Here is a 14,727-nt window from a genome sequence, read left to right as displayed (position 1 = left end):
ACCATCTTTGAACTGGTTATCACCTATCCACAAACAGAATGGCTTGGCCCTCCTTTTGGGAGGAGGTTATATATAGTTTGCACGGCACAATCTCTCGGTCAGCCCATGTTAACGATCATGTTACTGAGCAAGGTAACATCTTTGCATGGGTTCTCCTCTTGCAAACAACAGCCTGCCTACACAATGGCCGTTTGGCGCTCGGCTGCGTGTTCACACAAAGGGTGGTGGGCGTATGGAATGTGCTGGAAGATAGGCCCAAAATTCAGCGGGCTCAGAGAAGATTTACGAGGATGTTGCCAGGACTAGAGGGTGTGAGCTACAGGGAGAGGTTGAGTAGGCTGGGACTCTATTCCTTGGAGCGCAGGAGGATGAGGGGTGATCTTATAGAGGTGTATAAAATCATGAGAGGAATAGATCGGGTAGATGCACAGAGTCTCTTGCCCAGAGTAGGGGAATCGAGCACCAGAGGACATGGGTTCAAGGTGAAGGGGAAAAGATTTACTAGGAATCTGGGGGGTAACTTTTTCACACAGAGGGTGGTGGGTGTATGGAACGAGCTGCCAGAGGAGGTAGTTGAGGCTGGGACTATCCCAACGTTTAAGAAACAGTTAGACAGGTATATGGATAGGACAGGTTTGGAGGGATATGGACCAAACGCGGGCAGGTGGGACAAGTGTAGATGGGGGCATGTTGGCCGGTGTGGGCAAGATGGGCCGAAGGGCCTGTTTGCACACTGTATCATTCTATGACTCTAAAATTCTGAAGCAACTCAGCGGGGTCAGGCAGCATCTCTGGAGAAAAGGAATAGATGACGTTTTGGGTCGAGACCCTTCTTCAGACCAGAGGAGGTAGCTGGAGGAGGAAAGTCGAGCCAGGGCTATCACAACATTTCAAAGACATTTGGACAGGTACATGGATAGGAACCATTCAGAGGGATATGGGCTTAATGCAGGCAGGTGAGACTAGCATTGAAGTGGAGAGGATGTTTCCACTGGTAGTAGTGTCTAGGACCAGAGGTCACAGCCTCAGAATTAAAGGCCGCTCTTTTAGAAAGGAGGCGAGAAGGGACTTCTTCAGTCAGAGGGTGGTGAATCTGTGGAACTCATTGCCTCAGAGGGCTGTGGAGGCCAAGTCAGTGGATATTTTTTAAGGCAGAGATAGGCAAATTATTGATTGGAATGGGTGTCAGGGGTTATGGGGAGAAGGCAGGAGAATGGGGTTAGGAGGCAGAGATAGATCAGCCATGATTGAATGGCGGAGTAGACTCGATGGGCCGAATGGCCTAATTCTACTCCTGTGTCGTTCTGTGCTGCATCTTGGTGGGACCAGTCTGTTGCTGAAGGTGCTCCTCAGGTTGGCCAGTGGTGTCACGGAGGGGGGGTGAGCTGTATTGTCCAGGATGCTCCGCAGTTTGAGGACAAGGACAGGGAAGGTTTGCAGGGATATGGGCTAAATGCAGGCAGGTGGGTCGAATATAGATGGGGCATGATGGGCTGAACGGCCTGAATCCATGCCGTGTGACTCTAAAACCTCTCAGCTGTTTGGTCCTATGAACCAACAACGCCACAAACCACCGTTAGGGTCTTCTGAGTAAAATAAATGAAATATATATTTATAAATACATATTTCTGAAGAAGGGTCTCGACCCAAAAAATCCCCTATTCCTTTTCTCCAGAGATGCTGTCTGACCCGCTGAGTTAGTCCAGCTTTTTGTATTCATCTTGCTAAAAAAAGATAAATTATCGCAAGCCGATAAAAGGCATTTGTATTTCATTTTTACCCACTTTCTTTAAAACATATGAAACCGCTAACCCATCCCAATTCATCAAATCCATTTGTGAAGGCAAGGCTTTTTGAAATATATAACGCTTTCATTTAGTTTAGAGATACAGTGCGGAAATAGGCCCTTTGGCCCATCTAGTCCACACCGACCAGCGATCCCCGCACACTAACACTATCCTACACACACACTAGGGACAATTTACATTTATACCAAGCCAATGAACCTACAGACCCGCACGTCTTTGGAGTGTTGGAGGAAACCGGAGCACCCGGAGAAAACCCACGCGGGTCACGGGGAGAACGTGCAAACTCCGTACAGACAGCACCCGTGATCGGGATGGAACCCGGGTCTCCGGCGCCGAAAGCACTGTAAAGCAGCGTGTCTACCCCTGCGCCTGGGATAATCCCCCAGGAGATATCGGCGACAGTTTCCAAACAACTGCGCCCGTCCCACTTGGCACTTGGCCCGACCGTCAACGTTAACGAGACACAAAATGATTTTCAATGGAGAACGCAAGGTTAGTCGCATGAGCCACAACGCTAAACGCTGGCCTTCAGACACAGGTCGGGCATCTTCTCGATGAAACACAGAGCACACAACGCAGAGAGGAAGGATACTGTCTGTTTAAACTGCGTCCTTAACGAACCATAGCTCACATCATCCATATCTACATGATTCTACATGCCTCATGCAGTAGATGGCAAGCATTAGTGAAGCACTGCAGGCATGCTACTTCTAAAGATATACACCTCTAGCTAAGTGTTCATTAAATGAGGGAGACAGGGAAAGTAGGGAATTGAATGCTGGTTGCAGGATTCCCAGAAAATGCCTTAGAATGCAATCAGTAGCAATCCTGAATAAATGTCCTTTTTTCCACCCAAATAATTTGGAAGACGTTCTCAATTATGTTCCCGATTCCTGGATTAGCCGTGGTCAAAAGCCGGAGAGGGACGGGGAGAGAAATGGGCTCCACAGTTGACCTCGGAATTGCACTGTCAGCCGTTATTATTGTGTTCTCCGAGTAAGATGCTCTATTCAATGGGATTTGTGCTTAGATCTAAGGCTACAGCACTATAGAAACATAGATAATAGGTGCAGGAGTAGAGGCCATTCGACCCTTCGAGCCTGCACCATTCGCCATTCAATATGATCATGGCCGATCATCCACAATCAGTACCCTGTTCCTGTTTTCTCCCCCATATCCTTTGATTCCATTAGCCCCAAAAGCTAAACCTATCTCTCTCTTGAAAACATCCAATGAATTGGCCTTCACTGCCTTCTGTGGAAGAGAATTCCACAGATTCACAACTCTAGGGGTGAAAACTCTATGAGTTTTTCCTCATCTCAGTCCTGAATGGGCCACCCATTATTCTTAACTGTATGTGACCCCTGGTTCTGGACTCCCCCAACATCGGGGAACATTTTTCCTGCATCTAGCCCAATTTTCACACAGAGGGTGGTGGGTGTATGGAACGAGCTGCCGGAGGAGGTAGTCGAGGCTGGGACTATCCCAACGTTTAAGAAACAGTTAGACAGGCACATGGATAGGACAGGTTTGGAAGGATATGGACCAAACGCGGGCTGGTGGGACTAGTCTAGCTGGGACATGTTGGCCGGTGTGTGTGGGCAAGTTGAGCCCATTTCCACACTGTTTTTAAGCAGGAACTGCAGATGCTGGAAAATTGAAAGTAGGCAAAAATGCTGGAGAAACTCAGCGGGTGAGGCAGCATCTATGGAGCGAAGGGAATGGGCCGAAACCCAAGGAAATAGGCAACGTTTCGGGCCGAAACCCTTCCGGGTTTCGGCCCGAAACGTTGCCTATTTCCTTCGCTCCATAGATGCTGCTGCACCCGCTGAGTTCCTCCAGCATTTTTGTCTACCTGTTTCCACACTGTATCGCTCCAAGACTAATAATGGACACTGCCAAAGCATTCTGCAAACAAAAAAAAGTGTCATTTCGCATTGACGAATATTAAAAAAATTAGACAGGTGATTGGAATTTAATTAAAAAGATTGCTTTGGGTGGAAAAGGATTCAATTTTTCACATTAAGATTACTCATCCTAGGTCATTTTCAAAGAAGGGGGGGGAGGGGGTTTAACTTCCCAATTGAGCAACTGGTTTGGAGAAGTGGATGGAGGTTCTGATGCACAATCCAACTTCCATTCGTAAATGGCATCTTGTGTCAGGAAGGGCGGCATACATCAATGCGGAGAGGTTAGATAGACCGCCATGCCTAAACTGATCTACTCATTGGCTTCCTTACACTGTCATCGGTAGCTGCCTTATCTATTATCACCTCAGGCAGTAGACGTCCACCAGGCATGTTGGCTCCAGGGCCACCGATAAGGGAGACCACACCATTGCAGTCCACAGTACTGTTCCTTTTCACATTGACCGGCAGCACTGGGAACATCTTGGACGACTTGCTGGGCTGGCTGTAGCCGCTGTAGCTGTTCCGTCGGTAGGGCTCCTTGTTGGGGACAAACAGCGAGTTCTTGCGGTTGCCGTCCGTCTCCTCCACCGTGCTGTGCTCGTCGTCGGCGAACTCCGTCTCCGAACTGGGCTCCTTGCGGTCTCGGATGCTGAAAATGCTGCTTTTGCTGTCGAATCGGGTGAGGTTCGGCGACCCCAAGATGCTCAGCTGAGACTACAAGGGGAAACAAGCAAGACAACAAACAGTCAGCGTGTGAAATATTGGCCGACCAACGGAAAAATGCCTCGACCCCAAACGCCGCCCATTCCACCATTTTGTGTCTATCTTCACTCCAGTTACTCCACCATTTTGTGCCTATCTTCACAAAAAAAACCCCCATCAGTTACACTTGAGGTAAACTATCTTCTCAGCCAGCTGAGGGGTCACAGTAATTTGGAGTTCTTCCTTGTGCTCCAGTACGTTCCAGTTTAGTTTAGTGATACAGCGTGGACACTGACACTGACCCTGCGGCCCACCAAGTCCGCGCCGACCAGCGATCCCCGCACGCTAACAGTACAGTTTTGCGTACAGTTTTGGTCTCCAAATCTGAGGAAGGACATTATTGCCATAGAGGGAGTGCAGAGGAGGTCTCCCAGAAATACTCGGGGACTGAGGATCTAGAGGGAGGGAGGAACTGAAGGGAATCCACATTAGGGGAATAGATAGGGTAGACACACAGAGTCTTTTTCCTGGAGTAGGGGAATCGAGGACCAGCGGACATAGGTTTAAGGTGAGGGGGAAAAGATTTAATAGGAACCCGAGGGGTAACGTTTTCACACACAGGGTCGTGGGTGTATGGAACGAGCTGCCAGAGGAGGCAGTTGTGGCAGGGACTATTTGAAAGGCATTCGGACAGGTCCATGGATAGGAAAGGTTTAGAGGGATATGGACCAAACATGGGCAGGTGGGACTAGAGTAGATGGGGCATCTAGGTTAGCATGGGCAAGTTGGGCCGAAGGGCCTGTATGACTATGATACCAGTCTTCAATTCCCTGTGCAATGAGTGACCCATCTCAAGCAGATCATTGGATGGGTGCCATGATCAATAATATCTAATGATCAGTCAGATCACTGATCAACTCAGGTGATCGATTACATTCTAGCAAAGTTTTCTGCCAAAGGCTCAACAGATGAGTATGATGATGGACTAGGCTACAGGGAGAGGTTGGGCAGGATCGGACTTGGTTCCTTGGAGTGCAGGAGGATGAGGGGTGAGGGGTGATCTTCGGGTATAAGGAAATTAAACGCAAAGTGAAGGCAAATGTGACATCTACAGCAGAAATGACTTCAGCGTTAGAGTTTAAACATGCTAAACTCTCTCCTGCTGAGGGATTTTCACAGCTCCACGCGTTCAGTTGTGACAACATCAATGTGTTTTGTAATTAGTTCATCCATCAAACTGGTGAATTGTAGCTTTCATTGTTTGGCCCCATCCAAGGACACAAGGAGTAGCGAGGAATTGTGGACGCAGCCCAGACCATCACACACACACACAAACCAACCTTCCTTCCTTCCATCCATCGACTCCATCTACACCTCACGCTGCCTCGGCAAGGCCAGCAGCATCATCAAGGACCAGTCTCAACCCCGGCCTCTCCCATCGGGCAAGAGGTACAGAAGTGTGAAAACAAACGCACACACACCTCCAGATTCAGGGGCAGTTTCTTCCCAGCTGTGATCAGGCAACTGAACCATCCTACCACAACCAGAGAGTGGTCCTGAACTACTATCCACCTCATTGTGGAGACCCTCGGACTATCTTTAATCGGACTTTACTGTCAAGTACCTTGCACTGAACGTTACTCATTGTGGACGGCTCGATTGTAATCATGTATCGTCATTCTGCTGAGTGGATAGCACGCAGCAAAAAAGCTTTTCACTGTACCCTCGGTACACATGACAATAAACTCAACTGAAACTAACGGGATGTGAATATACAGTGCAATTGAGCAAGATAGACCCCATGATCCATCGCACTGAACGACCTTCATTTAGATGGTGGAACGACTTTTAGTACGTCTCAGTAGTATGTTGCGACTTAACAACGGAAACGAGAGGCTGTACCTGATTCATGGGGTATTTCATTCCATGTGCTAAATGTCTGGCCCGTTTACTGATTCCATTCTCAGATTCCGACTTTAAGATTTTTTCATGGTCTCCTTTCTCTTCCCCCTCCGAGTGGCCCCTGGTCTGCTTCCGTTTCCTGCGCCGGTTTCTCCGCTCCTTTGCGCTCTTGGAGCTGAGCTTGGACAGCTCCGACGAGCTTTGCGACATCTGGCCCTCCTCCTCCTCGTCCAGCGCGTCCTCCGAGACCGTCCCCGCAGAGGTGGCCGCCGCCGCCGCCATCTGTGGAGGAACGCACAGGTCAGCGCTTGGGGTAGCGAGGAACATTTCGCGCGCGGGGCAAAGCAACGGCAGGAATATCATCACCTCGATCGGAAGGGCGACCTTTCCTTTCGGAGCCCTTCCGACAAGAAATTCCCATCACAAAATCCAGCGGCGACCAGAAAAAGGTACCTGCACGTCTTTGGAGTGTGGGGGGAAACCGGAGCGCCCGGAGAAAACCCACGCGGGTCACGGGCAGAACATGCAAACTCCGTACAGACAGCACACGTAGTCAGGATGGAACCCGGGTCTCCGGCGCTGTGAGGCAGCAACTCTACCGCTGAGCCACCGCGTTGTTTCAACATTATTTTTAAATATGATATTATTTGATTGTTGTTCCTCCAGTATCGTTCCGAATGCTTGAAACCTGCTCATATCTCATTACAGAGTCGAAAACTTTCCAAATTAAAATGGACGCCGTCTTAGACAAGTTCGAATGGCTAAAAATTCACACCACGTTGCAAGCCCAAGAATTGAGCAGCGTGGAATGGATGACATGCTATAACCTGCGTCAATAATATATTATATTCCAATAACAGAAACCGCTAGAAATACAGTCGACAGACACGATGGCGCAGCGGTAGAGTCTCTGGCGCTGTGAGGCTGCAACTCTACCGCTGCGCCACCGTGCCATTGCGACAGACGCCAACCAGAAGGTTTGTCCACATCCGCCCGGAATTACCACCTTGGATCGACACAAAAGGGCTGGAGTTGCTCAGCGGGGCAGGCGGCGTCTCTGGAGAGAAGGATTCCTGGGATGTCAGGACTTTCATATGAAGAAAGACTGGACAGACTCGGCTTGTACTCGCTAGAATTTAGAAGATCGAGTGGGGAACTTATAGAAAGTTACAACATTCTTAAGGGGTTGGACAGGCTAGATGCAGGAAGATTGTTCCCGATGTTGGGGAAGTCCAGAACAAGGGGTCACACAGTTTAAGGATAAGGGGGAAATCTTTTAGGACCGAGATGAGGAAAACCTTTTTGGTGGTGAATCTCTGGAATTCTCTGCCACAGAGGGTAGTTGACGGCCAGTTCATTGGCTATATTTAAGAGGGAGTTAGATGTGGCCCTTGTGGCTAAGGGGATCAGGGGGTATGGAGAGAAGGCAGGTATGGGATACTGAGTTGGATGATCAGCCATGATCATATTGAATGGCGAATGGTGCAGGCTCGAAGGGCAGAATGGCCTCTACTCCTGCACCTATTGTCTATGTTTCTATGTTTCTCTCCAGCGATGGTGCCTGTCCGCGCTGAGCTACTCCAGCATTTTGTGCCCATCTTTGGCGGGAACCTTTGGGACAAATGTGGGCCACTCACCAACGCATCCTCTTGCTGCCTCTTCAGCTGCTCCAGCATTTGCTTGAATTCCTGCTCTTTCTGCTCAGCCTCCTCCAGGGTGGCTTGGTTTTGCTCCTCGTAGGCCATGGCCACCACGGCCAGGATCAGGTTCACCAAGTAGAACGAGCCCACGAAGATGACCAGGACGAAAAAGATCATGTACGTCTTCCCGGCGGCTCGTAGCGTCTGCGAAAACACAAAACATTCTTACGGTTACTGTTTCAGGGGACGTCAATTGTGCAACGCACTTGTGTCAGTTACGCTGCCCCAGACGGCGGCGGAGGCCAGGTCACTGGATATTATTCAGGCAGAGATAAGTTAAGTCAAGTGTATTCGTCACATACACATACGAGATGTGCAATGAAATGAAAGTGGCAATGCTCGCGGACTTTTGTGCAAAAGACAAACAACAAAACAACCTATAAACACAATCATAACACACATATTCTTTTACATAATAAATAATGGAAGGAAAAACGTTCAGTAGAGTTAGTCCCTGGTGAGATAGGAGTTTACAGTCCGAATGGCCTGTGGGAAGAAACTCCTTCTCAACCTCTCCGTTCTCACCGCATGGCAACGGAGGCGTTTGCCTGACCGTAGCAGCTGGAACAGTCCGTTGCAGGGGTGGAAGGGGTCTCCCATGATTTTATTAAGATAGATGGTACACAAAAATGCTGGAGAAACTCAGCGGGTGCAGCAGCATCTATGTGGAGCGAAGGAAATAGGCAACTTTTCGGGACGAAACCCGAAGGAAATAGGCAACGTTTCGGGACAAAACCCTGAAGGAAATAGGCAACGTTTCGGGACGAAACCCTGAAGGAAATAGGCAACGTTTCGGGCCGAAACCCGGAAGGGTTTCGGCCCAAAACGTTACCTATTTCCTTCGCTCCACATAGATGCTGCTGCACCCGCTGAGTTTCTCCAGCATTTTTTGCGTACCTTCGATTTTCCAGCATCTGCAGTTCCTTCCGAAACATAAAATCCATTGCTCAAATTAAATGGATGCCTAAATAAAGGCACAAAGTGCTGGAGTAATTCAGCGGAACATGCAGCATCTCTGGAGAGAAGGAACTGGGTGACATTTCAGACATTTCCAAAGACCCGAAAGTTCACCCCTTCCTTCTCTCCGGTTTAAACCAGCCTCTGCAGACGTGCGTGTTTGTAGGTTAATTGGCCCTCTGCAAAATTTGCTTCCTAGCGTGTTGAGAGTGGATGAGAAAGTGGGATAGCAAGGAACTGGTGCGTGCAGGTGATCAAGGGCTGGCATGGACCCGGTGGGCCGAAGGGCCTGTTTCCATGCCGTATCTTTCAATGTGGACATCCCAGTCTGACATCCTAGACTGATTCCTGGGATGTCAGGACTGTCTTATGAAGAAAGACTGGATAGACCTGGTTTATACTCTCTAGAATTTAGGAGATTGAGGGGGGATCTTATAGAAACTTACAAAATTCTTAAGGGGTTGGACAGGCTAGATGCAGGAAGATTGTTCCCGATGTTGGGGAAGTCCAGGACAAGGGGTCACAGCTTAAGGATGAGGGGGAAATCCTTTAAAACTGAGATGAGAAGAACTTTTTTTCACACAGAGAGTGGTGAATCTCTGGAACTCTCTGCCGCAGAGGGTAGTCGAGACCACAGTTCATTGGCTATATTTAAGAGGGAGTTAGATGTGGCCCTTGTGGCTAAGGGGATCAGGGGGTATGGAGAGAAGGCAGGTACGGGATACTGAGTTGGATGATCAGCCGTGATCATATTGAATGGCGAATGGTGCAGGCTCGAAGGGCCGAATGGCCTCTACTCCTGCACCTAATTTCTATGTTTCTATGCAATATATAATGAAATATAACAACGGAGAGTCCAGGCTGTAGGGAGGAACTTCAATTTCACAGAAGGCTAATTGACCTACAAACCCGCACGTACTTGGGATGTGGGAGGAATCCTGAGCACCTGGAGAAAACCCACTGAATTTTAAAATTGAATGGAATACTTAATTGTCACATGTGTGGCAAGTCACGGTGAAAGTGTTTGCTTGTATACCGTGCCAAGGTATGCAAATAGGCGCCCATAAAGGGCGCTTACAGAGTTACAAACCACATGAAGATCGTGCAAACTCCACACAGACAGCACCCAAGGTCAGGATCGAACCCGGGTCTCTGGCGCGGTCAGGCCGCTGCGCCACCGTGCTGCAGCTGGCAGAGCTGCAATCATTGGAAATCGCAGAAGGTTCCAGTTAAGATGGCGGCACAGCGGTAAACCTACCGCCTAACAGCGCCAGAGACCCGGGTTCGATCCTGACTACGGGCACTGTCTGTACGGAGTTTGTACCTTCTCCCGGTGAGTTATCTCCGAGATTTTCGGTTTCCTCCCACACTCAATAGACAATAGACAATAGATGCAGGAGGAGGCCATTCGGCCCTTCGAGCCAGCACCGCCATTCAATGTGATCATGGCTGATCATCCCCAATCAGTACCCCGTTCCTGCCTTCTCCCCATATCCCCTGACTCCGCCATCTTTAAGAGCCTTATCTAGCTCTCTCTTGAAAGCATCCAGAGAACCTGCCTCCACCACCCTGTGAGGCAGAGAATTCCACAGACTCACCACTCTCTGTGAGAAAAAGACATGCAGGTTTGTAGATTAATTGGCTTGGTATAAATGTAACAAATTGTCCTTGGTGTGTGTGCAAAATGTGCGGGGATCGCTGGTCGGTGCAGACACGGTGGGCTGAAGGGCCCGTTTCCACGCTGTATGTCTGAAACTAAACTACACTAAACCTTTATTCTGCATTCAGGAAGAATTCAGCTCAAAAAATTCCTCCTCTATTTCCCTCAGATGAATATTTTCTGCATTGTATTAAAAATCAAAAACACACCAGCAAGAGTTAAAAGCAGGCAGCAAATATCCCTGCAAATATCTGGCTTCTCAGCAGAGTGAGATTTTGCTTTGTACTTTAAAGTGGGTCCTTTCGTTCCCTGGTTTCAGGGGCTCGCTAAAATGGCAGCGCTACTTCCTTTGTCAAATGATAGCGGTGTCTTATCAGTCGTGAATGCATTTCCATTCATCTGCAGCTTTGCTGAAGCGCATTGCTTTGCCCAGATCCGCCACGTCGCAGGCCCTGTTTTGCTGCAGGGGAGCAGCAGCAGTGGCAGATTGGATCAGTACCGCAGCAGCAGGCTGCCATCCAGCAGCACAGCCACGGAGGGAAGTGCTATTTCCATCGCATAGTTGGCCAATGCCCGTTGATTCGCCACCAGCCAAGGACCAGAAATGAACAGCTCCAATGACAGGGTCGACATGTTTAACACACGTGCACAGGCACACACACACGCACGCAATGCACACGCACGCTTACGCGCACACACACACGCGCACACACACGCATACGCACACACACACGCGCACACACACGCAACGCACATGCACAAGCAACGCGCACACGGACACACGCAACGCACATGCACAAGCAACGCGCATACACGCGCATGCACACACACACATACATACACACACGCACACACACACGCGCACACACGCGCGCACACGGACACACTCAACACACACACACATGCACAAGCAACGCGCATACACGCACACGCATGCACACACACATACACACACATGCAGACACACACACACACATATTCACACACACACACGCACGCACACACACACACACATACACACACCTGCGCACACACACACCCGCACACTCACACTCACATGCATGCGCACACCATGTTACTGGAAAGATGTAGTCAAGCTGGAAAGGGTACAGAGAAGATTTACGAGGATGTTGCCAGGACTAGAGGGTGTGAGCAACAGGGAGAGGTTGAGCAGGCTGGGTCTCTATTCCTAGGAGCGCAGGAGGATGAGGGATGATCTTATAGAGGTGTATAAAATCATGAGAGGAATAGATCAGGTAGATGCACAGAGTCTCTTGCCCAGAGTAGGGGAATCGAGGACCAGAGGACATGGGTTCAAGGTGAAGGGGGAAAGATTTAATAGGAATCTGAGGGGTAACTTTTCACACAGAGGGTGGTGGGTGTATGGAACAAGTTGCCGGAGGAGGTAGTTGAGGCTGGGACTATCCCAATGTTTAAGAAACAGTTAGACAGGTACTCTAATGCCCCTGTCCCACTTAGGAAAACTGAATGGAAACCTCTGGAGACTTTGCGCCCCACCCTAGGTTTCCGTGCGGTTCCCGGAGTTTTCTGTCAGTCTCCCTACCTGCTTCCACTACCTGCAACCTCCGGCAACCACCTGCAACCTCCGGGAACCTTGGGTGGGGCGCAAAGTCTCCAGAGGTTTCCGTTCAGGTTTCCTAAGTGGGACAGGGGGCATTACACTATCCTACACACACGAGGGACAATGTACACTCTTTACTGAAGCCAATTAACCTACAAACCCGCACGTCTTTGGAGTGTGGGAGGAAACCGGAGCGCCCGGAGAAAACCCACGCGGGTCACGGGGAGAACGTGCAAACTCCGTACAGACAGCACCTGTAGTCGGGATGGAACCCGGGTCTCCGGCGTTGCAATCGATGTAAGGCAGTAACTCTACCGCTGCGCCACCATGACCACCCTCAATCGTTTAAAAGACATTTGGACAGGGAGAGGAAAGGTTCCGAGGGATTTGGGTCAAACACAGGTGAATGGGACGAGCTTCGATGGGGCATCTTAGACAAGTTGAACATGTTCCCGCGCTGCACGACTCTATGACACTTTGGAAGAATCAAATTTGTCAAAAGATATTCTCTGAATGGTGACCGATTAGGAAAGGGGGAGATGCAACGAGACCTGGGTGTCATGGTACACCAGTCATTAAAAGTTGGCATGCAGGTGCAGCAGGCAGTGAAGAAAGCGAATGGTATGTTAGCATTCATAGCGAAAGGATTTGAGTATAGGAGCAGGGAGGTTCTACTGCAGTTGTACAGGGTCTTGGTGAGACCACACCTGGAGTATTGCGTACAGTTTTGGTCTCCTAATCTGAGGAAAGACATTCCTGCCATAGAGGGAGTGCAGAGAAGGTTCGCCAGACTGATTCCTGGGATGGCAGGACTTTCATATGAAGAAAGACTGGATAGACTCGGTTTGTACTCGCTAGAATTTAGAAGATTGAGGGGGGATCTTATAGAAACTTACAAAATTCTTAAGGGGTTGGACAGGCTAGATGCAGGAAGATTGTTCCCGATGTTGGGGAAGTCCAGAACAAGGGGTCACAGTTTAAGGATAAGGGGGAAATCTTTTAGAACCGAGATGAGGAAAACATTTTTTTACACAGAGAGTGGTGAATCTCTGGAATTCTCCGCCACAGAAGGTAGTTGAGGCCACAGTTCATTGGCTATATTTAAGAGGGAGTTAGATGTGGCCCTTGTGGCTAAAGGGATGGAGAGAAGGCAGGAACAGGATACTGAGTTGGATGATCAGCCATGATCATATTGAATGGCGGTGCAGGCTCGAAGGGCCGAATGGCCTACTCCTGCACCTATTTTCTATGTTTCTATATGTGCACATTTTTTGGACAGATTATCTGCTCGATTCAAAGTGAAAGAAGAGTACAGTCTTGAAAGAATAAAATGCCTCCTTACTTACCAACTGGTACAGATTTTCCCAGTAGTCTTGCGTCATGAGTCGAAACAAGGCGAGGAAAGCCCAGCCGAATGTATCAAAGCTCGTGTAGCCATAGTTGGGATTTTTTCCTGCTTTCATACAGATGTATCCTTCAGGGCATTGACTGAAAGAAAGAGAACAGGCCATGTTTTCTCATAAGGTCATAAGTGATTGGAGCAGAATTAGGCCATTCGGCCCATCAAGTCTACTCCGCCATTCAATGGCTGATCCATCTCTCCCTCCCAACCCCATTCTCCTGCCTTCTGCCCGCACTAATCAAGAATCTATCTATCGCTGCCTTAAATATATCCATTTTGTGGCCTCCACAGCCGTCTGTGGCAAAGAATCCCACAGATTCACCACCCTCTGAGTAAAGAAATTGCTCTTCATCTCCTTCCTAAAGGAGCATCCTTTAATTCTGAGGCTGTGCCCTCTGGTCCTAGACTCTCCCACTAGTGGAAACATCCTCTCCACATCCACTCTATCCAGGCCTTTCGCTATGGGGCGGTGCGGTGGCGTTGCTGTCTTACAGCGAATGAGACCCGGGTTCGATCCGGACTACGGGTGCTGTCTGTGCGGAGTTTGCACGTTCTCCCCGTGACCTGCGTGGGGTTTTCTCCGAGATCTTCAGTTTCCTCCCACACTCCAAAGACGTACAGGTTTGTAGGTCAATTGGCTTGGTAAACGTAAAAAATGTCCCTAGTGTGTGTGTAGGGTAGTGTTAACGTGCGGGGATCGCTGGTCGGCGCTGACACGGTGGGCCTGTTTCCGTGCTGTATCTCTAAACTGAAATAAAAACTAAACTAAACTATTCGATAAGTTTCAATGAGGTACCCCCTCATCCTTCTAAACTCCAGCGAGTACAAGCCCAGTGCTGCTGATCAGACGTTAACTAAATCTGTTCTATTTCCAGAACTGCAACTTGACATTTCACAAACATACATTTTTTGACACGAGTGTAATGTCCAAATAAAGATACTGATACAAAATAGACATCGGCAACGCCAAGAATCAAGCATGACCAATTTTTCTCCCAATTCATTGCATCATATATTTTTCTCCATCCAAGTGGACATGTGGAAAGACGTTTCATGTCGAGTCTGAAGAAGGGTCTCGCCCCGAAACGTCACCCATTCCCTCTC

General features: G+C 49.1%; 1 protein-coding gene across 5 annotated transcripts in view; it reads right to left on the bottom strand.

Moving 5' to 3' along the window:
* The window catches only part of LOC129714660 (sodium channel protein type 8 subunit alpha-like), a 138,372-nt gene that overhangs the window by 47,934 nt on the left and 75,711 nt on the right, over positions 1–14,727 (bottom strand). For 3 of the 5 annotated variants that reach the window (XM_055664393.1, XM_055664388.1, XM_055664390.1), the window contains 4 exons: positions 13,568–13,709; positions 7,960–8,166; positions 6,323–6,604; positions 4,049–4,432 (listed from right to left, as the gene is read on the bottom strand). In XM_055664393.1, coding sequence (XP_055520368.1) covers positions 4,049–4,432; positions 6,323–6,604; positions 7,960–8,166; positions 13,568–13,709 — 1,015 coding nt within the window. The remainder of the gene's footprint in view (positions 1–4,048; positions 4,433–6,322; positions 6,605–7,959; positions 8,167–13,567; positions 13,710–14,727) is intronic. The other 2 variants (XM_055664389.1, XM_055664391.1) reach the window with 1 other exon arrangement.

This window comes from Leucoraja erinacea, chromosome 40, assembly GCF_028641065.1.
Source record: "Leucoraja erinacea ecotype New England chromosome 40, Leri_hhj_1, whole genome shotgun sequence".
Classification (NCBI taxonomy): Eukaryota; Metazoa; Chordata; class Chondrichthyes; order Rajiformes; family Rajidae; genus Leucoraja; species Leucoraja erinaceus.
Note: the sequence above shows the minus strand (reverse complement) of the source record. Positions and strands in the feature narration are given on the sequence as shown.